The sequence below is a fragment of the Trifolium pratense genome, linkage group LG4, assembly GCF_020283565.1.
Source record: "Trifolium pratense cultivar HEN17-A07 linkage group LG4, ARS_RC_1.1, whole genome shotgun sequence".
NCBI lineage: Eukaryota > Viridiplantae > Streptophyta > Magnoliopsida > Fabales > Fabaceae > Trifolium > Trifolium pratense.
Window position 1 is genome coordinate 2,847,727 of NC_060062.1, and position 26,100 is coordinate 2,873,826.

The 26,100-nt window shown below is 34.6% G+C and overlaps 4 protein-coding genes across 4 annotated transcripts; 3 read left to right on the plus strand and 1 right to left on the minus strand.

The window, feature by feature from the left end:
• Positions 1-70: 70 nt before the first annotated feature.
• LOC123919825 (armadillo repeat-containing protein 8-like) lies at positions 71-8,293 on the minus strand. The gene is made up of 9 exons (XM_045971832.1): positions 7,676-8,293; positions 3,940-4,659; positions 3,170-3,265; positions 3,003-3,086; positions 1,958-2,192; positions 1,686-1,846; positions 1,129-1,407; positions 866-1,048; positions 71-499 (listed from the first exon to the last, which is right to left on the minus strand). The coding sequence occupies exons 1-8, from the start codon at positions 8,006-8,008 to the stop codon at positions 998-1,000; spliced, it is 1,959 nt and encodes a 652-aa protein (XP_045827788.1). The 5' UTR covers positions 8,009-8,293; the 3' UTR covers positions 71-499; positions 866-997.
• A 6,070-nt stretch (positions 8,294-14,363) lies between these two features.
• On the plus strand, positions 14,364-20,348 carry LOC123919827 (neutral ceramidase 1-like). The gene is made up of 10 exons (XM_045971833.1): positions 14,364-14,715; positions 15,063-15,435; positions 15,920-16,128; positions 16,625-16,972; positions 17,368-17,632; positions 17,726-17,993; positions 18,078-18,203; positions 18,605-18,668; positions 19,125-19,288; positions 19,658-20,348. The coding sequence occupies exons 2-10, from the start codon at positions 15,140-15,142 to the stop codon at positions 20,207-20,209; spliced, it is 2,292 nt and encodes a 763-aa protein (XP_045827789.1). The 5' UTR covers positions 14,364-14,715; positions 15,063-15,139; the 3' UTR covers positions 20,210-20,348.
• Positions 20,349-20,765: 417 nt separating this feature from the next.
• On the plus strand, positions 20,766-22,183 carry LOC123919828 (F-box/kelch-repeat protein At3g06240-like). The gene has a single exon (XM_045971834.1). It carries the CDS (start codon positions 20,896-20,898, stop codon positions 22,066-22,068), a length of 1,173 nt encoding a protein of 390 aa, XP_045827790.1. The 5' UTR covers positions 20,766-20,895; the 3' UTR covers positions 22,069-22,183.
• A 1,102-nt stretch (positions 22,184-23,285) lies between these two features.
• Positions 23,286-24,464, plus strand: LOC123920776 (putative F-box protein At3g16210). Its single transcript, XM_045973092.1, has one exon. The coding sequence runs from the start codon at positions 23,286-23,288 to the stop codon at positions 24,462-24,464; it is 1,179 nt and encodes a 392-aa protein (XP_045829048.1).
• The last annotated feature ends 1,636 nt before the right edge of the window (positions 24,465-26,100 follow it).

The window sequence follows — 26,100 nt, forward strand, 5'->3', positions numbered from 1 at the left end:
TATTCATCACCAAAAATTGCACCATGATGCATTGAGAAGGCATCATTTGGCTGTTAAAACAAAACATTACTTAGGCTCATAAAATGAGCAACAAACTTGAGTAATCTGTTTTACCAAAAATAGAACAACCAATTTATGAACCACAAAAGATAGTTTACACAAATTACAATATATGCATGGACACCAGAAACACCCTCAAACATTACCCCCTCGGCACTTTGCTTACACGTACAACTCCACTATTTGCCATTACATCAGAACCACAATGAAGTTGAAACTAAGTTCTAAAATTGACACTGACTGACTACTCGTATATGGTACAATACTATAGCCTGTAAATCTACTCTGAGCTCCCAACTTACAAAAAGTAATACATAACGCAAGTGATAAGAAATATAGACTTTGGGGGGTAATGGTAACCGGGTCAGGAGTGCTTACAAAATTGAAAAACTTTACACTGCTCTGACTGGTTCAAAAAAATAAAAGCAATCTGATACACCTGCAAAGGGAAGCATTTAAAAAGCATGAATGAATTGAACATATAAAAGAATAGAACATGTTAAAAAACCTTCAAGTAAAACATGCTACTAATACACTGGTATCAGATTAAAAAAAAAACAGAGACAACAACACACTAAAACAAAGCAAATGGAAGAAAAATAAATAGTTATCACATACATTGAACGACAACCAGCTTTATGCAGATTTACTGTCATAGTTATCATATAAGCTTAAACAGATATTAACAATAACAACTAACTGTCAACAATTCCATTTTTCAATAATTTTACTTGAAACCCTATTAAAAAAAATCTACAAAGGAATTTCTAGGACAAAGTTGTTGAAGTAAACCACTGATGCATACCTAATTGGAAGCGAAGCAGAAGGCAGAATACCCATTACTTATAAGGTGTGAAAACGGCAGAAAATAAACTGTATTAGGATTTCTCGCTGACTGCATCCCAAGGGATCCAAATGGAGGAACTGACTGATTGATTTAACTATCACCAAAAGAAATAATCTGGTCAAGTGCAAGTCGTGCTTGAAGCTGCAACAACAAAAGAAAATTTACAAATTGACCAAGAGGAAGTATAAAACAAAATCAACTTGGAATGAAGATTAAAGGACCTTCACATCCATGCAAGAGTCATTGACCATTCTCTTGATTTGAGAAACAATGCCAAAATTGCGCAGTTTTACAATCCGGCCAAATGCACCAGGACTTGCAGGAACAGTGAGATTTACTATGACCCAAGCAGCAGATGTGCGTAGGCTGCTGTCAGTACTTTGCAAATACTGGCTTAAGAAAGAGTGAGATCCATTTTCTGTTTCTGGAAAGAGCAGCGACATTATGGCTTCTTTATGAAACTCATTTCCACTTGCAATATTACTGAGCACATACATCCCCTAAACCGGAAAAAAAAATATTCAGCACTAAGAATAAATATTCAATAAAATGTTTTCATTTTTATATGTCCACGTTTACCATAAGCATCGGAAATTTTATATCAAATGTTATTGATGGCTTCGCTCAATTTATCATATCATTAAAACATATTATGAAAGGATCAGTTAGCATACTGGAAAATTTTAATGAATAATGCATTCTCCAAATTTTGATATCAATGCCTATTGTAATGAATAAATTCCAACAATGTCTGATTAATTCAGAAATTATTACCCACCTGTATAGCAATTTCAATTTTTGAGGATTTTTGCAATTGACTTCCAACAGCATCCAGTATGATACCATCTTCAGCAAAAGCAAATTCAATACAATCCATACATCCGTCTACAAGATTGCGAACAAGGGCCAAAGCTTGCTCTTGAACAGAAGGCTCGGGATCTGCAGAGTATACAGAATCAATGACAACTTTCTTTGTTTTCCAATGAGAACTTTCTTTTGGCAGGCACCAATTGATCAGAAAAGATATGGACTAAAAGTGAAGATTATTACCACGGATAAGACTAGCTACTGCAGACACTGTCAACTCCATAAAAATCGCTTCCTTACACATCTTATCCGCAAGAAATACCATGTTCCGCAAGGACCACACAGCATTCAACCTTAAAGACGAATCCATAGACTTTGTCAATTGGACAAGCTCTTTAAGGCCTCCGCATTGTATGATTGTTGACTTATCTGGTGTGAAGTCCACCACTATGTTGCTAATAGCACCAAGTGCTGCAACCTGGAAGACAACATAAAAATAGCTATGCTTACTAAACTTTACCATAACTAAGAACTAATGAGGTAGAATCTCTGTAAAAACGATTAATCAAGAAGTATAACATTTGGGAAAGTAATGAAGTGTTGGGTAAGCTTATAATTATCATTAATAAAATAATAAATTGGATAGCATATATGGCCTTCGTGATTTCCTCATTTTTAGCACAAGATACAATACTGCTAGTGCTCAACAGCTCAGTTCGTTCAACAATAAACCAGATTTTCTTGTAATGTAACACATCTGTAATTCTGTATTTGGTGACAAGATCCAAATAACATTAAGAGAAAAAAAATACAGTCAATCAAAACCTTCTTCTGAATACTGAATTATGAATATCATTGTCCAACAGTTTAGTCCAATATTAACACTTTAAGTTGGCCCTTCCTACTCAGCATCAAATACAATACATCTTCAATATCAATACCATACTTCCAAATTCAATGCTAATCTTTCAATCTCTAGTTCCAAGTCTAAATTATTAAAATTTCTTAAAGGATAGTTTAAAATGCAAGCATGTATTATCGTGAATAGACTATCAACAAGTGCCAAAGAGTGGATATATAATGACAATTTCATAAATAAAACATTGGAACTTTTAAGATGGGTGGTGGTACAAAATATACAAGGATTTCTTGATGAAAGTTTAGATTCTGATAGTTCACCACGATTGGCAGAATCATTTATGCATTTCTTGATGAAAGAAAGCTGCAGAGCACTCACTTCAACTTAAATATACAAGGGAAAAAAAATTATAAATATGATTACACATACTTGGACAGAAGTGCAAAGATCCGAGAGAAGCCGGACCAATGGAATGACAATCCTTTCATTCGTGAAATAACCTGCACTCAAACTCTGAATGGCATTTTATGAGAATTAAGCTATAAATATTAAATAACATAAAAAACATGAAGTCCAGTTAGTCACAAATTGCATACCTTGATTGATCGTGAGACACTTTTTAAGCAAATGCAAGCTGCAGTGCGCACATTGGCTTCATCATGTGTTAAGGCATTGATTAATAGATTTAAGACCTGCATTCACAAAAATTGTAGTAGGAGTTGCAAGTGGACTTAGTATCTGTGTACATGGTTTACCAATTCAAATTTTACCATTACAACATTGAATAGCTATACAACAACAGAACTATCATGCATATAGAAGAGAAACACATTGCATCAATTCAAACATGTTTTTGGCGGAATGAAATACAACAATAAAATTATATAATCAACAGTATAAACTAAAATTAATACGGAAAATAACTTTAGGCCCATCTAGACACAGGAAAGAAGATATATGCTTAATGCTTCTCACATGTTCTATAAAATAAAGAGAAACCATTTACATATATCCAAAAATGGCAAGTTGCAAAGAAAAGGAGGGAAAAGAGAAAGAAAAACTCAATTATAACATTCTGTAGAAAGCTAATTCCAAGTTATTTAGTATCAGGATTCATATCTAGTAAGCCTGTTGATTATCTCGTATCATGCATCTCCTGCTACATCTCATCCTTCAATATGATTGTGTGAACCTTGTCAGAAGGTGATATAAGAAAGGATAACTACAGTTTTCTTTTTTTCATTGGTTATTTTTGCAGCAAAGAACTCAGTTGCATATTGAATGAAGTGAGGCGGGGGGCATTACAAAAATAGTTATTGTCAACAAATACATGAGATTTGGTAGTAGTATCCATGAAACAACAAACCTGCAATGACATAAACTTTGACCTGCAGCATTCCAATTTTGAGCAAAGATCTGCCAGTGCTAGAAATATCCCTTCAAGACGTTTGGGATGTAAGGCACAATTTTGCAAGTGATTGTAGAACTTGTCTATAGCATTTGCCTCAAATGCTAACTTCTGCAAATCTTCCTTTCCAGCAACTAAACTCGAAAAAGCAAAGGAAGACTCTTCTCCAACTTGACCAGAATCATCAAGGAGCTCAAGCAAAATATATATCAATTTGGTTTTGATTCCTATGTCTTGCAAATAGCAAGATGAAGAATTCTTTATACAGATTAGGCACAAGCAGGCCAGTAACCTTGTCCGAGGATATTTGTCCTTGGTTAATTCAATTACAGACCGCAACGCTCTTTCATTTTGAAGCTCCACAAATTTAGAGACAGCTTCTGGATTATTTTTAAGAATTGTAGCTAAGGACTCTAAACTAGCATCTCTCTGGCTTATAGAACCATCAAGACCACTAATAAGTTTCTCTAAAGAACCAGCATGACATAATATATTTTGTTCATCACTTGTCTCACACGAATGAATAACAATGCCTGCACCTAGTCCAGTAAGATTTTCATTCTCACTTCTCAATAGTGAAAGTAGAAAATCCATGTTTTCTTCCTTATAAAAATCAAACTTTGGAGCCAGTTTTGACTGATAAATCATTCTTAAAGAGCGTGCAGCCGCATCCACAACCTGAAACCAAGTGAAGAAAGGTTTATTTGTATCACAATAAAAGTGTGCGAGTTCGTGTTCTCATTCTACTTATTATAGGAAATAAAAGTTTATGTGCATTCAACATAGATTAATGTCAATACGAGCAGTGCATCAAATAGCCTATAATTTTTTTTTGCTTTTTTTCAATTCGTAAAGGACTATCAATCATTGAAACCTAGTAATAAATCTACCAATTCTGAGCATTACAATTTCATTTTCATCTTAAACACAAATTTCTAACAAAACAATATAGGCAAAAAAATTAATTAAACGATTGAAAGTAATTTATCAAAAATTAAACTCTGTAATTAATCGAATTCACCTTCTCATCGGCGGCCAAAAGAAGCCTAATTAAATGAGAAAAAGCTCCGGTGTCAAGGACGGCATGAACGCCTTGGTCAACACCACAAGCAAAGCTACTTAAAATGGCAGCGGACTGGACAATAACGTTGGAGACGAAATCGGAATTGGTATTTGCTTTTGCAAGAGCATCAGCAACGGCGGGAACGGCTCTGAGCTTGATGTAGGAGAGTTTCTTGGTAGGGTTACCAATTATCTGATTCTTAACCTCTCTGATAGCTTTGAGCTTAATTTCATAATCGGGGGAAGAGAGGCGGTGGAGGATTAGATCGAATGAGGGACGAGTAGTAGTCATAGTGACTGTGGAAGAAGGTCACGCACAGTGGAGGAGAAGCTGCGTGTAACTACCCCCACATTCCACAGCTATAATGCCGAGATCTCTATTTATTTTTTAAAATTTTTATTTGAATTTCTTGAGATGGGATTAGGGAAAGAGAGGTAAGAGGTTTTTGTTTCTTTTCTTATGGTTAGATTTGGATATAGAAAAATAGAATGGATATTGGTGTAGTATTTTAGTCTCAAATGTTAAGACCCGGGATAAGGGCGAAAAGAGGGTTTTTACTTTCCACCAATACGGTCATTAAATATCACGATAGTGTCAAAGTTTTAATATTTTGAGCAAAGGTATAACGCGACAAACGGTCATCCTTTCAAAGGATCTGGGAGTTTGAATCATACTCAGTATGGACTTTTATAATCCGCAAAATTTGTCTTTGACAATTATACATAAACACGCCAGAGCAACAAGAAATGCAGAAAGCAAAACTTTGTATTATTGAAGAATCAGTACAACATAATATAACTATTACATTTACAACATTAAATGCAAAATTACAAAAGGAATTAAATCACGTCATTTAAAGATTCATCCTTAAGTAGCCTCTCTTTTGTTCTTGTCAGAGGCGGAGAGCCTGGCCTCTCTTTTCTTCTGACCAAAGAACTTACCAAAAAAAGCTCACTACGGAGCATAAGAAGCAACCAAAGCTTCTACATATGCACATGGACAGGGAAGATCCGGAAATCCAATTTTCAAGAATGCTGAATGGAACTAGCATGGTCTCACCATAGACATCTCCCTCCAGAAGGAAGGTGTAAGATCACAAAGCCCCACATTCACACTCCGCCAGGAAAAAACTTATTTCCTGGATTTCCGCTGGTTGGGAGTCAGGTCCAAGAAAAGAGAAGATGAACAAAGTCCTCAAGTCCTCTCATCAGGGCGAATTGATCTCTCCGGCTCTTTTCCCTAAGGTTAAAAACCTTAGCTGGCATATCCGGCGTCGAAAGGAGAGAAAACCCCTTGTTCATGTTCACAGAGGCAAACGGAATAACCGTCGCCAATGGAACCCCCATTTTAATTGATGCATCATCCAACAAAAGAGGATTCCTTTCGACCAAACATACTACTCTCAACATAGCACCACAAATCCATCATCGACCAACATACTACTCTCATGCTCTGCCATAAAAAGACCGACAATAAGAGTAGTATGGTTGGTCGACGAGAGACAATGAAACTAAATATCCTCTGTTACACTTAGAACCAAACAGAAAAGAATGAAGAGAAAGAAAGATTCAAGTGAGTGAAGGTGAATGAAAAAACCTAAATCAGAAAGTTGCATTTATAGGCTAAGGCAAGCGGTAGAGCAACGAAATTTCCGCCGGATAAAGTGTAAAACCGTCATCAGTTTCCAATCCTAAAGGAACTCGTGGATATGGCCGGTGATTCCTTGACCAAAGGCCCTTAATTATTCAACAAACGCATTAAATGTACAGTCAAATCTAATTAATGACTCAACCTGCAAAGCAAGTCCTAAGACAAAAAGTTCTCCGATATAATTTCGGTCATTTTTCAAACACTCTGTCCCTTTAGGGCCTTGTTTTTGGGGGGCTGTGAACCGGAATAAAATATTAGGACCTAGGTTAAGGTCAAAAAGAGGGCATATGACTTTGCACCAAGATGTGTGTCTTATCAATGGGCTTGATACCGAGATAAGCCCAAAACCAAAACAAAAGTTGGTATAAGGCGTGCATACCTCGACTCTGTTTGGCACCACAGGATCACCCACATTCTCGGGAGTTATGAGATAGGGAATGACACTCCCATATCCAGGATTGTAGAGATATGAGGAAGATGGAACCGCTTGGAAACCCCGCTCCCTTACTTCCTTATATATAGATAGATATCTCACTCTAACCAAAAACACTAGACAAAAATTCTAAGTCATGTTCCGGTACCTCACCGGATTGACATCATTCCATAAACAAGCCCCCGGATCATTGGTATTTCAACATCAAGGTATCCCTTACAAATTTTAGCTGAGAACAATTGGTATCACAATAACTTCATTCTTGTTCTTGTTCTACCTACTATATACAATAATAGTTTATGTGCATTCAACATAGATTAATCCAAATATGAACAGTGCATCAAATAACCTACATTACTTTTCTTCTTTTTTAACATCAATCAATCATTGAAACCTAGTAATTAGCATACCAATTCTAACCATTCCAATTTCATTTCCATCTTAAACAAAAATCTCTAACCAAAACAAAATAAGCAAATAACATTAATTAACCAATTGAAACTAATTTATCAAAAATTAAACTTAATTAATTGATTAATCAAACTCACCTTCTCATCAACGGCGGAGAGAAGCCTAATCAAATTCGGAAAAGCTCCGGCATCAAGAACAGCACGAACGCCTTGGTCGACACCACAAGCAAAGCTACCTAAAACAGCAGCAGATTGAACGATAAGATTGGAGCCGAAATCGGAATCGGCGTTTGCTTTAGCGAGAGAATCGGCGACGGCGGGAACAGCTCCGAGCTTGATGTATGAAAGTTTCTTCGTGCGGTTACCGATTATTTGATTCTTAACCTCTCTGATAGCTTTGAGCTTGATTTCGTAATCGGAGGAAGAGAGACGGTGGAGGATTAGATCGGAGGAAGGACGAGATGAAGGCATGGTTACGGCGGAGGAAGGTCATGCACGGTGGAGGTGAAGGCGTAACTACCTCCACATTCTACGGTTACGATTCCGAAATCTCTATTTATTTTTTTATTTTATTTTTTTAAAATTTTTTTGTTTTTTTTTTTTTTTTGTGTTGAGTTTTTTGAGATGGGAATAGGAAAAGAAAAAAAAAGAAGAGGTTTTTGTTTATTTGGATTTGGATATTAGAAAAGAATGGAATGGGATATTGGTGAAGGTGTATTTTAAGTCATAAGTTTTGACTTATTTGGAACTTTGTATGATTAGAAAGTGGCGCTCTTTTTCTTTTTGTTTCCGCTTAATTCTTCTTTTTTTCCTAATTAATCCATTTTAATTTTAATAACGTGCTTATGCGTTGTCAGCTTAATTAAGTCGTTTTAATAACGTGTTTATATACGTTGTCATCTTAATCCATTCCTTATTTATGTTATGTTAGGAAGAGTATTTGATGGTGTTTTAATAAGCGGATGATTGAGAAGTTAGTAATTTATAAGAGAAAAATTAGTTGGTTAAATTTATAATGTTCTGTAATTGTTTTAAACTTTTAGATTAAATGAAATGAGTGGATGAGATTTTGTGTCAAATAAATTGTGATATTTTAGTGTCATTTGATCATGATTGATATTACTAATATATTTTTTGTAATTACTTTTTTTTTGTTATATTATTGATCGTTAATTGTAAGAACTAATTATTAAAATATTATTCCAATCAAATGTTTCATTCCACTCTAGCTAATTTTATTTGAGATGTGTCGGATATTAAATAAGTGTATTTTTTAGTTGAGATTCAAACATTGATTCGTCATCGTCACATTGCAATATACATAAGAGAAGTTGATTTGCCAACGTACACTTTCACATCCGACTCTAATACTTCCATTAAGGTCATTGAGAGAATGACAAAGGTCGACCCTTTGATTGGGTATGATGGCTTCCAACGCTGCGCACAATCCGTAGATCTTATTTTTTAGTTTTCTTAGAAACGTATCCGGTGAATGGAACCTCTCTTCGATATTGATATTCGTTCTAGTTGCCCATGTTTTTCTTATCTTCTCCATATCTTCACGAACTACCTATGGTAAAGCAGATTGATGCAAAATAATTTGAGTTTCAGCTACTACTTTCTCTTCCTAGTCAGAGACTAACTTCGGCATATTTGGATCTACAATCCATTTATCATTTTGTGCGGCAATATATACTTACGTGAGATCTAATTTAATAATTATTGTTTTTTACGAGAAATTCTTTAGTACATTTGCGAAGAAAATAAAAAAAGCAAAAGAAGAAACAAAGTTCTAGAGTGAAACCCTTAATTTTTTACGAGAAATTAATAATAATTATTTTTGTAGTATATCATATATGCTTGAAGAGAAACAAAATCATTTGATATATTATTGAGATACATCAAAATTAATGTTTGTTTTTTTTAAATGTAGTTAATTTTTATGTGTCTCAATAGCATATCAAATGATTTTGGATTTGTCTGAAATTTTACACAAATGATCAATATGGTGTAAACTTTTTCAATCCAACGATGAATTTTATAAAATTTATATTAGTTAAAACGTTATTGAGAGATGTAACTTTTTGTGTTAAACTAATTGGTGTCCAACAAAATTGAGCATCCACAATGGAAAACTCCAAATTTTAGTACTTAAATGAGTCTCACATGGACACGTCACTAATTTATTATTTTTTGATAATAGTATCTAATAGGTACTAAACCCCTCCAACCTAGCACTTCTTAAAAAGTTCTAAAATTGGTCTCATCAATAACTCCACATCATTACAATGACTTATTATTTAATCATCTATTTTATAATATAAATTGATTGAATGATAAAATTATAAAATTAGTATGTACTATTTTTTTTTGTAATTCGAAAAAATAATTAAAATTCGAAATTTAATTTAAAATAATATTGCAAAATTAAAAAAATTGTATTTTTGTGTAAATATCCATTAATTCAAATTGAATATATAAAATAAAGTTGATTCCATAAAAAGAATATTTTAATGAAAAATAAGGTTGGTCCAAGAGAAGAGAGAGTTTTCTTATTTTAGATGTAGTACCTAATAGGTACTCAAATTAGTGGTACTCCAATGGTAGTATCTAATAAGTACTGTAAAAACCTAATATGTACTACACCATTCAAATGTTCTAAATTTTACTGAACATCATATCACATTTTAATCTCAATTTCCAATATCACATTTTAAAGCATTCTCCTAGACAAATTCTAGAAACCTTCAAAAAGTGATTCTCATTTATTTTCTTCAGTTATTAGATTCTCAAACTTTTCATTTCAATGTTGCTATGTAGAAGTAATAATCTTTTCATCCATTTTCATTTTCACAAATTTTTATCTTGAAAAAGAACGGTTATTTTACTCTTCATCTTTATTTTTTTATGAAATCAACTATAAAGAGAATTAGGCATATACCAAATGAAAAATCAATTCAATTGCAACAATATGATCATCGATACGCAACAACAAAACACCCAAAAACAACAAACTGCAGTAGAGTCCAGATACTCAACAAAAAATCAATAGTGTATGTCAATTCAACATAACAATGTTCACAATTCAACATAAAAATTACAAAATTGCAAAGAACAGTCACAATAGAGAAGAACTTAACAATGTTCCTTAAGGGAGAATCACACAAAACGGAGATTCAAGTCGCGGGGGAGAGTGAAAGAGACCATATGAGTGGTGCGAAGAATGAAGGAGACAATGCGAGTCGCAATAGAGAACAAAGATGTGTGCAATGCGAGTCTAATAATTTGCACACTAATTACTCTTTTCTTATACTATAAGATAAGATAATTGAAAATCTCAATCTTGATTAAACATTTACCTACATACTTAGGGTTGATTGCAATGTAAGTCTCACATTGCTAATGAAGGGAAAAAAAAGGTCAAAGAAATTATATTGAAGAAGTTCCACATCGCTTAGAATGGTGAAGCAATGAGGGAATCAAGGCTATATAATGGACCTAAGTTCTTTGTTTATAATTGCACCAGTCAGTAACACTTTAAGCTTATATCTGACTTTTTTATTTTTCTCTTGTACTCTTGTATTAGAGGGTTGAGAGATGTAGTTAGGTATTTGCTTTGGAGAGTGTGGGTGTATTGGGGGCCAAAGGAAGGTTGAGGGTAGTCTATGTGTTGTAACAATTTTTACATAGTGTTTATTCTCTGGTTGTCGTTTTTGACAACGACCGTGGTTTTTTCTCCGGTTTGGAGTTTCCACGTTATATTCTTGTGTTGTTGATTGCGTTCTTTTATTTTCTCTATGCCGGTTTTTCCCAACAACTGGTATCAGAGCTCTTGGTTTGATCCAGGAGAGGGAGTTCCGCTGTGAAGTTTAGGCTAGAGAAAATTGATGTTTGGCTTGTGGAAAATCAAGTCAAGGATGTGGTGATGCAATCTGGGTTACACAAGGTCAGCCTGGAGAGGCGGTGGTAATAATACTCAACATCAGCCTGGAGAGGCGGTGGTAATAATACTCAACATCAGTCTGGAGAGGCGGTGATAAGAATACTCGGGTTACGTCTGAAACAACAACTTATTATGAGGATGCGGAGGTGCTAGTGGAAGTTGAGAATCGGTGGAGTGTTGAGTCATGGACTTTGGAAGCTCCTATCACATGTGTTTGAAGAAGAAATACTTTTGAATCCCTAGAGCTAGTTGAAGGTGGAGTTGTTCATCTTGGTGACGGAAAGCTTGTAAGGTTCAAGGTATGGGTGAGTTTCTTTTAACACAGTGCGAGGTATTTTCTTGAACTTTGATGCATAGATAGTAGGTAGATTACTTGTTAGATAGTTCTACTATTATTAGTTATGCATCTGTTACTAGTGGTGATTCTCATGTTTTGGTTAAGTTGTGGATCTTCGTGTGGGTACTTGTTAGTGACATGAGTTTAGTTGGACTAGTGAAACAAGGTTTACTAGGTGATGTAACTAAACTGGAATTGTCGGAGCCTAACAATGGCCTGAGGTGGTTTCACAGATGTTTGAAGTTGTTCAAGTGACACATGGGCATCAGTTGACATGGATGCAAGGTGTGTGATGATAGCGTGCGGGCATTGGTTGGCATTGATGCAAGGTACGCGGTTATCTCGATGGCTGATGAACTTCCAGAGAAAGCCAACATGGAAGTTGCACCATAAATTGTCAGCGAGGTTTCGAGATGAAATTCTTGGGATGGCTTGATTCCAAGTGAAGAAAAATCTTGGGATGGTTTAGTTTCAAGTGAATAAAATTCTTGGGATGGTTTAGTTCCTAGTGGAGTATACTCTTTATGGTGGAGTATGATAATTTAATTTGTCGGTATAGACAATGAGAATTATGATTGTCGGTGAAGACAATGATTGTCGGTATAGACAATGGAAGCATAAGATAATGATTGTCGGTGTAGACAATGAATATTGAAGACCATTACAATCAAGGTGGAGATTGTTAGGGTTGATTGCAATGTAAGTCTCACATTGCTAATGAAGGGAAAAAAAAGGTCAAAGAAATTATATTGAAGAAGTTCCACATCGCTTAGAATGGTGAAGCAATGAGGGAATCAAGGCTATATAATGGACCTAAGTTCTTTGTTTATAATTGCACCAGTCAGTAGCACTTTAAGCTTATATCTGACTTTTTTGTTTTTCTCTTGTACTCTTGTATTAGAGGGTTGAGAGATGTAGTTAGGTATTTGCTTTGGAGAGTGTGGGTGTATTGGGGGCCAAAGGAAGGTTGAGGGTAGTCTATGTGTTGTAACAATTTTCACATAGTGTTTATTCTCTGGTTGTCGTGTTTGACAACGACCGTGGTTTTTTCTCCGGTTTGGAGTTTCCACGTTATATTCTTGTGTTGTTGATTGCGTTCTTTTATTTTCTCTATGCCAGTTTTTCCCAACACATACATTGTACTCCAAGATTTCTACACATGGAAAAGGACCATGACTTCAAAATGCATGAGCTTAGACAAGTCAAGGGTGTGGTCTCATACATGAATGAAGGATGCTATGTTGTCCCTTCTCACCAAGCCACTAAACTAGGTAAGCAAAATATGCTATTGAGTTTAGGTTAAGCACTTAAGCTTTCTATAATTGTAATTTAATTCAAAGCATGATATTTTCACTAGAAAAATATATCCAACTCATTTTTGCCAAGTATGTGAATATCTTTATTTTTTCTTTAGATATGAATTCAGTTAAGTGGAGACACAATAATAATATTAAAAACCTTAAAGATCAGATATCCAATTCCATATAACTAGAAAAATTAGTCAAAGATAATATAATCATAGTTCCCACTAATTGTTTCCTCACCAACATCAAAGCACTACTTTGAGTTGAGCCATGTGTGAACTCTGAACTGTGAAGTGCATTCTCATCATGCATATGAACCATAAATTTATTAACATAGCTGCGCCACACCATCCAATACTTTCATTTATTTACTTACCGACAGCTGCATTGCATGACATATCTCATTCACATTAATTTTGATACTGTAGGTGTATAAATATTAAATAGTGTTTACGGTATTAATTTTTCTATACTGTATTGAAAAACTTTGTGGACCTAAGAATTAGTATTTACCTTAACACTGTACAGGAAAATAGGGCTGATAATAACCAAGTCGATCTTGAATAGTTCGATTGAACAATTGACTCGTAAACTTGGTTCATAAATCAAATGAGCTAAACTTAAGTTAAAAATTAATTTCGTTAAATTATATATAATTCGACTCGTGAACTAGCTCGTTATATATATAACTTTCTAAAATTTGTTTCTTTTTTAATAAACTTTCTAAATTTTTTAAATGTACACATAATGAACTTTCCGGTTCTTATGTACGACTATTATTCACTTTCCCTTTACCAAAAAATAATTTTACTCATTTACTCTCTTTCTCAAAAGAGTCTAGTTAAGACAATATGTGTAAAACTTGTTGCTTTCAAAATATGAGTCAAAATTATTTCGTAGGTTGCGACAAATTCGATCTATTGAAGTTCGTAATTGAAAGAATATTTTGAGAATAATTATGGAATTTTATTGGTTTTTGCTTTGTAACTTTATTACTTGTATCAGTTTCGCTTAACAAATGTTTGGTCTAGTGGTGAGAGATTTAGATAGTATGATAAAGATTTTGGGTTCTATCCCCCCGGATGATTATAAAAAAAAAACTTCTTTAAAAATTTTAAATAATAATTTTTTATTTAAATGTTTACTCATAAAAACACTTGAGTTGGCTTAAAAACTAAAAGTCAAAAACTGACAAAAGTGGGGGAAATGATTATTTTTAAGTGATTTATTATATTCACATTTAAGAAAGAAAAATCATGCAATGCCAAAATAAGGAAGCTTCATTGAATTCAAATACGATAAATTGGAATGGTTGTTGATTCATTACTCAACAAACAACAACTGTCTCTTCCTTCTCCTTCTGCGTGCCCCTTCCTCCACTCCTCTTTCCTTTTCGTCACTCTACTAACTACTCTCATCACACTTTCTCTTCATATCTATCTATCTATATATCTATCTATTCCAATTTCCAATTCAACTTTCCTTTTCCTTCTTTTTTCTTGCTATTTTTTCTATAGCCCACAATCTTAATTAGCTTTCATTTCATTCTTGCATGCTCATTTTCATGTAAAGATCGTTACTTTACATCTGGGTGGTAAGAAATTCTATTAATTTGATTTATGTAATTTAATGTGTGTTTTTTATAAACAATAGTTATTTTATGTCATACCCATGAAATGTTTGATCAATTGCAAATTGGAATTTTTTGCATTTAAAGTTCTCAAATTTCTACCCTAGAGTGCTTAAATAAGATGAGGCGAGTTTCTTTTAGCTTAACTAAGATTTTGAGTTCGATTCCTGACTTGGGCATGTAGAGATTAGTCTCCGTGCAGAGGATATCCGGTTTATAAAAAAACGATCTTTAATTTCTATTTATATTTCATGTTTGTTTTTGTTCTTTAATAATAGTAATTGGAATCTTTGTGGGTTTGATTTGTGTAGGGAAATGAGAAGAACTAGCTAAGCTTGAAAAATTGAACATTTTTTGGTTCATTTGAATTTGGAGGGTTTCTGCAACTATGAGAATTATTTGGACATTTTTGTTGCTACTTATAGTGCTATTGAAGAGTGATGTTGCATATTGTGATTACTTGGTTGGACTTGGAAGCTATGACATTACTGGTCCTGCTGCTGATGTTAACATGATGGGGTATGCTAATGCAGAACAGATTGCATCTGGGGTTCACTTCAGATTGCGGTCTCGTGCTTTTATTGTAGCTGAGCCTAAGGGTAATAGGGTTGTGTTTGTTAATCTTGATGCTTGCATGGCTTCACAACTTGTTACTATCAAAGTACTTGAGAGGCTTAAAGCTAGGTAATAATAGTAACTAATCTTTTCTCTAGATGTTACCATGATAGTTACTTACTTTTAGAAATTATTACAATAGATTGACTATGAATGAAGGAGATTTTCTATAATTTCTGCTAGTAGTATAGTTGTTAATGCTCTGAGTTAATTATACAATAGATCCATAATTGGACAAGGTAAACCTGCTTACAATAAACGATAATAAGTTGACATTTTCAGAATTGGATTTCATGCATTGACTCAGTCACCATTTTTGTCGTTGCGTGAAGATTTGACGGCTTATATTCCAAATTAAATCTGATTTCGTGAAGTAGAATACGAGCCATCTGATCTTCATCCAACGACAGTTATCCCATGTCTGTGTGGCTTCATGATTCTCTTGACGCAGGGAATTCAGGGTCCAACCTTTTCCTGAATCCCATCATCGTGTGTAGCACGACACTGCCTCCCTTTTTACACTCCTGACACGACACTTTACTTTGTTTGACAGATATGGTGACATATATACAGAAAATAATGTAGCTATTAGTGGAATTCACACCCACGCTGGCCCCGGGGGTTATCTCCAGTATGTTGTATATATTGTAACATCTCTTGGATTTGTTCGCCAGTCATTTGATGTCCTAGTTGATGGCATTGAGAAAACCATCGTCCAGGCCCATGAAAATCTCCGCCCAGGATCAATTTTTGTCAATAAGGGTAAGGAAAGTCTTATCATGCATTCTCTTCCCTTTCTCCCTTAGGTATTTATAATAGATAACTTCAACGTTATTTATTGGGATTTTTGCATACTATTGAAGTATTCAGAAAAGCATGAAAAACTATAGGAAACAAGTTGCTCAGTTTTAGGTTTAATTTTACATTGTGTTCAATTGTCTCTGATGCGTGCATCAAATCTTTACCTTTTATGTGTTTTTCATAACTTTTTGTGTAAGAAATGAATAAAAAGGGAATTATACATGAGTGGAAATTGTACATGTTCACCACTAAAACCAGATAAGAAAATGTTGCGGTGGTATTGAGTCCCACATGATTGATGTGATTTATCTTTTTTCTGAAAAAGAAAAGCATCAATTTGATGTTCCCCGCTATCATGGAAATTGAGACACCTTGAAAAATAAAACAAAGACAAGGAAAATGAGTGTAATGAAATTCATAAGTAAGACCCGGATATGATGTTATTTTCAACTTGCAGGAGAGATTTTAGATGCTGGTATTAATCGCAGTCCTAGCAGTTATCTCAACAATCCTGCTGCAGAGAGAAGCAAATACAAGTATAATGTTGATAAAGAAATGTCTCTTTTGAAGTTTATTGATAATGAATGGGGTCCTGTGGGAAGCTTCAATTGGTTTGCTACTCATGGAACTTCAATGAGTCGTACAAACTCATTAATTAGCGGGGATAATAAGGGTGCTGCTGCACGGTTTATGGAAGACTGGTTTGAGCGAAAAGGTTCTGTAAGAACGGATTCTGCTGAATTTGAAAGTGACGAAGGCTTACCTCGAAGAATTTCAAACATAATTCCCACTCTTCATGATAATCGTAAGTTTTATTTTTCTTATGCTGACTGCAATTCTTCAGTCTTGTTCAAATAATTGTCCGATTAAGAATATCATGCTAAATGATCGTGTAACATTTCAATCACAATAAATTCATTTTTTGAAACATTTTATCGCTTTCTTAGTTTTAAAAAGAAAATAAGTCCCCACCTCCCCTCCAAAACCCTCCATCCAAACTTACCCTTAAAGTCTCAATGTTGGTAGACTTCAATGGAAATTGTCTGCAAAACATACATGAATGATACCTTACTTTATATAAGTATTAATATTTAATGTAAAAAATATTTTGTAGGACATGAGTTGGGTGGATATCTGATGAAAATATTTATAAAATGAATTATATTTTCTAATAATCTCGCTTGAAATTTATTGGTATAGATCATGAATTACTGGAACTTGCTGCCTCATTCCAATCTCCTCCCGGTAGACCAGCAACCAAAACTTCAAGTGTTGCGAGACGTGTGAGAGGTGCCCTTAGGCAAGTTAACAAACCTAGATTTGTATCTGCATTTTGTCAATCAAATTGTGGTGATGTTAGTCCAAATGTACTTGGAGCCTTTTGTACAGACACCGGACTACCTTGTGACTTCAATCACAGCACATGTGGAGGGAAGAATGAGTTATGCTACGGCCGAGGACCTGGGTACTTATTTATTGCATGCACGCTCAGTTTTTCTGTAGATTTTGCAAATTTACTTAATTTCTTGCAATTACTAAATTGCCTCTTATATTTTAGTTATCCAGATGAATTTGAAAGTACACGCATTATAGGGGAGAGACAGTTTAAAAAAGCAGTGGAGCTATTCAATGGAGCATCCGAACAGATTAAAGGAAAGGTGGATTTTCGACATACCTACATAGATTTCTCCAAGCTTGAGGTAAATGTTTCTAGCAATGGTGCTTCTAAGGTAGTAAAGACATGCCCTGCTGCAATGGGATTTGGCTTTGCTGCTGGAACAACTGATGGACCTGGAGCATTTGATTTTAGGCAAGGTGATGATCAGGTAAGAAATGATTCTATACCATATGCTTACCCTTTATCTTAGACTTGCATTCTTCATTATGCTTACATTTTTTGTGTATGTCAGGGGAATCCTTTCTGGAAACTGGTCCGCAACTTACTGAAAACGCCAGACGAGGAACAAATAGCATGTCAGCAACCAAAGCCTATCTTGCTTGATACCGGTGAAATGAAGCTTCCGTATGATTGGGCTGTAAGTTACTCGTTTATGCTGAATATTATGTCTTATAGTCTCCAGGCTCAGTTCAGTTATGGTTAATGGCATAGAGATTGGTTTAAACAGGTCGCTCACTTTCAATGAACATAAAAGTTCATCTTAGTAAAGTTTTAATTATAGAGCATTGCATAACTTGATCTTCTTGGCTTGTTCACTTTATTAATTTAAATTAAAATAATTTCAATGAAGTTGTTATTATTTATTTTGGAAAAAAATACTATACATCTTATCTTAGTTGTTATGAAACTTTTCCAAGACCTACATTTGATGTTCATGGATGACTTCCATATGTCTCTCTCCATTTTTTTTTTCTGTCGTACAAATACCATATGATAACATTTACTTATTCAGCTTTCTTCCATTGTGTTCCATTGCAGCCTTCAATACTTCCAATCCAGATCCTCCGAATTGGGCAGTTTGTTATTCTTAGTGTACCAGGAGGTATTACTCTTAAATTCTTGTAATGATGTTACTTTGGAATTTATGTCCTTTACATCTTTCAACTATCAACGACCTTGGTCTAATGAGAAGTACAAGTACTATGTAAACCGAATCAATGAAAATCAGCCTATCATACATTCTTAGCTGTTGAAAGTCTTTGAGAATGAAAAGACAAAAATATCTTGAATAATTCTTGATCATGATGTTCTGACTATTTGGGTTCCGGCACTACTTTGCGCAATTCAAAGCATAGCTGCTTCTTAATTACTCAAGTCTTTTTCACTTCACTTTCTTGTTTAATATGTTGCTGTGCTATTATATTATATGATCATTGCTCTTTTCCTTGGAAGTTCATTGTTACTATGTATGCATACAAGTGATTTTGAGACAATCCAAGTTGGCCTATGTATTTCCTTGGGTGATTCGTGCCTGTTGTAATTGTTTTAATTCTGACAGAATTTACAACAATGGCTGGGAGGCGGCTTCGTGATGTAGTGAAGACAGTGCTAAGTGGTGACAAAGGCTTAGGTAGCAACGTTCATGTTGTTATAGCAGGGCTGACCAATACTTATTCACAGTATGTGACCACATATGAGGAGTACGAGGTGCAAAGATATGAGGTCAGTCGTAACTTTTGTTGAAAGGGACACAAACCTTTTTTAGATTGCAGTAGCACGAGCAAATGGAACATTAGTTGAACTTGAAGTTTACTATCTTTGTATTTGCAAGACATAGATGAAGACCTAAACCTTCCTAGCATATAGAATAGTCGGGTGTCTACTTCTACCTTTCCTAGCTCTACACAATTAAATCATTGCGCATCCGTGTGCTGCCCACGAACCAACATTTACAGACACGTGGGAAATGTTATATTATACGTTGATGTTTCGACCAAGATCATAGTCATAGACCTTTTCGAAAACATTTGTTTCGATTAAGAACATTATATGTAATACGTAACTTTCTAACTTAATTTTTTATTGTGTCAGGGTGCCTCCACATTGTATGGTCCGCACACATTGAGTGCATACATTCAGGAATTCAAGAAGCTTGCACACGCTCTCATCAGTGGCCTGCCTGTAGAATCAGGCCCGCAACCCCCAGACCTTCTCGACAAGCAAATAGGTTTACTAACACCAGTAGTGATGGATGCAACCCCTCTTGGTGCAAGTTTTGGGGATTGTAGCTCTGATGTGCCAAAAAATTCCACCTTTAAGAGAGGTGATACAGTGTCGGTTACTTTTTGGTCTGCTTGTCCTCGAAATGACCTTATGACTGAAGGTACATTTTCTCTCGTGGAATATCTCCAAGGAAAGGATACTTGGGTTCCTGCTTATGACGATGATGATTTCTGCGTGCGTTTCAAGTGGTCAAGGCCATTCAAACTCAGTACTCATAGTAAAGCCGCAATAGAATGGAGAATACCACAGGATGTAGCTCCTGGTGTATACAGAATAAAACATTTTGGAGCTGCAAAGGGGTTGTTCGGGTCAATTCGTCACTTTACAGGTTCATCTAGTGCATTTGTAGTAACAAACTAAAGGGAGGCACATTGATCCATTTCTACTTGTTCAATGGTCTTAAAAAAAAAGTTATAATTTATATATAATTTGAGATTTGTTCATGTTGTACTAAAGTATATCAGAATATATAAATTAAATCAAGGTTGATTCCACCATAGTTATATGTTTTCTCACATCATGAAGTTTTTAGGGATAACCAAATTCCATTATATCATTTTGGGGGCTTTTATGCACAAGACATGGTGCATCCATAATATCTCTTGAGATCACAAAAAATCCATCATCATTATCTAAAAGTGAGAAAAGAATGCACTGATGCAACAGATTAATTAAAGATAGGATTATTATATTTATTGCAAAAAAGTGAGAGAAAAAAAATTAAATAAGGACAGTATTTTATTTATGTAGTGGAATAAATAACGCTTTTATTTACGTCGTCTTAAGAGAGTTGATTAACCACTTGAACACAATATTTTGCTTAAATATTTATTTATTGTATTTACATAATTTATGGACAAAATTTAAAAGATTATCATATATAGCTTTTTCTTTAGCGAAAAAAAAAATCAAAGATTATCCCGTAAAAAAAAAAAGATATCATAGGTCAAGACCCAAATCCCCAAACATCAAATTAAGCTCTTTGCCAATAAGGAAACGTCAGCCGCAAAAGTTCTTCCTTCCTTCGCAACACGTTCAGGTTAGAGATGGACATATCACTTACTCCAACAAATGTTCATGTTAACACTTATATACCTGATGATATTATTGTCTTTTCTATTCTCTCTAAACTTTCTCTCAAATCTTTGAAACGATTTGCATGCGTACGTAAGTCATGGTCCGGCTTATTTAATGACCCTACTTTCATGACTATGTACAGCAAGAGCTTTTTAACAAAGGGTCAATCTTATTATGATGATAAGTCTCTCCTCTTATATATGATAGTAGATGGTGAAGACAAATATAGTTTGTATTCCCTTTCTGGTGAGAGGTTTGAGAATAGATTCAAATTAGATTGGCGGAAGTGTTTTCTAGAGAATCAGGATGACCAACTTCCTGTGTCTTGGTTTGAAATTTTGGGTTTTGTTAGTATTAATGGCACTATTTGTCTTCGTGGTGGCTGTAATGGTGTTAAGAAAATTATATTGTGGAATCCAACTACAAATGAATTCAAGGTCATTCCTTCCAGCTTTTGTGAACATGGAAATTGTTTGAGTCATTTTTCCTATAATCATTTAGTTGGTTATGATCGTGTTAGAGATGACTATAAGGTGATTCAGTTCACAGAGTGTACACCATGTAACCCTAAAGACTTCAGCAAAAACTTTTGGGAGATATATAGTCTAAGAAGTAATTCGTGGAGGAAAATTGATGTCAATATGCCTAATACTTATAGGTACATTGAACAAGTGTACATGGATGGAGTGACTCATGAATGTTGGGGTAAACGTGGAAGACAGTCATTTTTGGGGTCATTTGACTTTAGCCGTGAATCTTTTGTTAGAACACCCTTACCCTCTTATGTAGATGATTGTTTTGATATCGCTTGGAAACACTTGGTAATATTGAATGGATCTATTGCTTTCATCTTAAATTATAAAAAGACATCTACATTTGACATTTTAATTTTGGGCGAAGTCGGTGTAAAGAAATCATGGACTAAACTTTTCACCGTAGGAGCCTTACCAGCTTGCCTTGCATATCCTTTTATTGCGGGAAACAAAGGCAAGATATTGTTCGGAAGAAAAGACGGTGAACTAGTATGGTTCGATTTAAATACCGGAATGATTGATGAGATTGGGGTTAAAGCAACGAAATATAGTTGTATGATGCTATTCCATAAAGAATGTATTCTTCCAATTGGAGGAATATATAATTGATTTTTTTCTTCTTCTTGCTTTTAGCTAAGAGGTTATGATTATGGTTATTAGGATTTTACTTTGTATATATAGTGGCTTGCCAAATGATTAATGATTATATCATAATTATGTTCTAGTGTATGCCAAATTAATTAGAAACAATTTGATCATATGGATTTTTTTTTCATATTAGTTTTATTTGATGTTTTTTTCTCTTTCTATATCTGCAAACTGATATAGTTAACAGTACTCTATTAATGACACAACTTATGTTCTGGTTTTGTATTTTTATCTCAATGATTTGAATATTACAAAAGCTATTTGTACTAGTTTCAATGCAGTGTGGTAGAATTATATTTACGTGGTGATGCATTGTTACTTGAAACCTTGGTCCATTGCTAAGCAAAGACCATTGTAAATGGCATGAAGCTCAACTTGTGAGCTAGTAGCAATTCCAAGAAATCCAGAAAATCTGAGTAGCCGGTTACCCATATTGTTACGCATGATACCTCCAAAGTCGGATCTACCAGGATTAATTGTTGAGGGAGCTTCTGTCCACGTTGACTTTGATAGTGTTTCCTGAGGGAGCAACTCAAGATACATGATGTATCTGTATATGCAAATGCAATGATTCAAAAACATGCAAAAAAAAAAAAAAAAAAGTGTCAAGAAGATAGAAGTGGATTTGGATAAGTCAATGCAAATTGATCTACCTCTTACTATTTAACACAATCCTACACTTCCAAATAAACCAACAAGTTGCCATAAACCAACCAACAAATATGCTTAATATTTTCTTAAAGTTTAGATTTCCAAAGTCAATTCCAACTATAAGTAGAAGCGGAGGTCGAAGATGAGTTAACAATATGAGAAATCCAATGATATCAAAACTTAGCTTAATAAGTATAAGAATTAGAATGTCCTCCAAATGATGACCTTAGAGGAAGATGCATCAATAAAAATTGGCGAAATTATTTATCAAAAACAAAAAAAAAATATTGGCGGAATTTAAACCCAAAATAGATTTTACTTAATGTGCACAAATAAAAAAATAAAATTAATTATATTTACACATTTTGGTTTTTTACTATTAAATCATGTCATATTTTATTTCATCAAATTATTAATCGAACAAGAACAAGAGCAACAAGAACAAGAACAACAACATTCACCTCATCAGTGGAACAAAAACAAGAAAATTAAGGTTTGTTTTTCTTCAACCTCCGCTCCCAATGGAGATGGATACATCAAATGTTAAGGTTAGCAAACATATACCGGATGACATTGCTTTCTCTATTCTCTCCAAACTTCCAATCAAATCTTTCAAGCGATTTCAATGCGTACGCAAATCATGGTCTCTCTTATTTCATAATCCTTATTTCATGAAAATGTACCGCAACAATTTCTTAACAAACAACCGTTCTTATTACAATGATACATCTCTCCTCCTACATCTGACAACACATCAAGGATACTTGGCTAAATATGTTTTGTATTCTTTTTCCGGTGAGAATTTCGAAAACCGGATCAAATTAAATTGGCCAAAACCATTTCCCAATAATAATGACGATGTCCCACTACTATTCCAAGTGGACGAGGATGGCTCAGGTTTCGATATAATGGGTTCGGTGGTGAGTATTAATGGCATTCTTTGTCTACGTGGTTTTTACGGCGGTAAAGTGAAACTTATATTATGGAATCCAACTACCAATGAATTCAAATTAGTTCCTTCTAGCCCTGATATATTTGAACCTTATCGGTGGTATGTTAAGGCATATTATCAGTTAGTTGGTTATGATCGTGTTAAAGATGACTATAAGGTGATTCAGTTTACTACTTGTACACCACATGACCTTCATGAGTCAGCTGTTTCATTCTCGGAGATATATAGCCTAAGAACTAACTCTTGGAGGAAAATTGGTATCGATATGCCTCGATCTTGTATAAGGAACGATAAAGTGTACATGGATGGAGTGTATCATTGGTGGGATAAAAGTGAAACACACACGGATTTGGTGTCATTTGACTTTAGCAGTAAATCTTCCTTTACAACACCTGTACCGTCTTACATAGATGATAACTCGGATAGAAATATTAAGGGTTGTAGACATTTGGTGATATTGAATGGATATATTGCTTTGATCTTAAAATATACAGATACATCTACATTTCACATTTCAATTTTGGGTGAACTCGGCGTTAAGGAATCATGGACTAAACTCTTCGTTGTTGGGCCGTTACCTTGTCTTGAATATCCTGTCGGAGCAGGGAAGAAGGGAAAGATACTGTTCAGAAGAAAAGACCACGAACTAGTCTGGTTTGATATAAATACCGGGATGATTGATGAGATTGGTATTACAACATCAGAAAGATGTAACATATTATACCATAAAGAAAGCATTCTTCCAATTGGATGAACATATAGTACAAAAATGTCATTGATTTCTCCGAAGAGATATATGATTATAGCTATTAGGATTCTATTATGTACGCCGAGTGGCTTGTCAAATGCTCATATCGTAATTATGGTCAAGTATATGTCGAGTTAAGAAACTGTTTGATCATATGAATTTTGCTTTATCACTTTTACTTTGATGGTTTAGTCTCTTTCTATCTGCAAATTGTAAGAATGGTTTTTTGCCTTTATTCAATCGATTCCGATTTTAAGTTGTTAAATTCTTAACATACAGTATAACTGTTATGTTGTTGTTTTGATGCTTATAAGTTATATATAGCCATCTATTTCTCTTGGCTGCATTTAGATGTGCATCAACTTGCACTATCTTTGTTCTTCTTTTGAGGCATGTAGTTACATGATTTCATAGTTCTGATGTGGTGCTTTTAAGTTTTACACGACTTATCGTCTTAAAGTCTCAATGTTGGTAGACTTCAATGAAATTGTCTGCATACTCAACAAACCTCTCCTCTTAAAGTCTGAATGAATGATATTGTCTAAGACATCGGTTAGGAGGATATCCGGTGATAATATTTAATAAATGAATCATATTTTATAATCTCGCTTAAAATTTATTGGTATAGAGTATAGACTATGAATTACTGGAACTTGCTGCCTCATTCCAATCCAACCTCCTTCGTCCTTCCTATAGACCAGCAACTTCAAGTGTTGCTAGATGTTGAGAGGTGTCCTTAGGCAGGTCGACAAACCTAGATTTGTATTTGCATTTTGTCGATAAAATTGTGTTGATGATGTTAGTCCAAATGTACTTGGAGCCTTTTGTACAGACATGTGACTTCAATCACAAAGCAGTGGAGCTATTCAACGGAGCATCCAAACAGATTTTAGGAAAGGTTGATTTTCAACACTCCTACATAGATTTCTCCAAAGACATGCCCTGCTGCAATGAGATTTGGATTTGCTGCTGGAACTACAGATGGACCTGGAGCATTTGATTTTACGCAAGGTGATGATCATAGACTTGCCCTTTTGCTTAATAGTTATCGTAGACTTGTATTCTTCGGTATATTTTAAGTTTCAAACTCTATGCTTACTCTTTTTTGTTTAGGGAAATACTTTTGGAAACTGGTCCGCAGCTTACTGAAAACGCCAGACAAGGAACAAAAAATTGTCAGCATCCGAAGCCTTTTTTGCTTGATACTGGTGACTTCCATAATTGATGATAACATATACTTATTCAGCTTTCATCCGCTGTGTTCCTTTGCAGCCTTCAATACTTCCAATCCAGATCCTACGAATTGGACAGTTTGTTATTCTTAGTGACCCTCCAACGGCACCTCTATATTATATGCGCATCTATCATTTACTTGGAAAATCATGGTTGTGCTATGTATGTATACAAATGTTTGTTAGATAATCCAAGTTGTCCTATATAACCTGCTTCATGCTTGTTTTAATTCTGATAGAATTTAGAACAATAGCTGGGAGACAGCTTCGTGATGCAGCGATGACAAAAGCTTAGGTATACTATCAACATTCATGCTGTTTTAGCAGGCTTGACCGATACTTATTCACAGTATGTGACTACATAGAAAGTTGTACAAATCCCTGCTTCTGTCTCTCACAGTTCAACATGT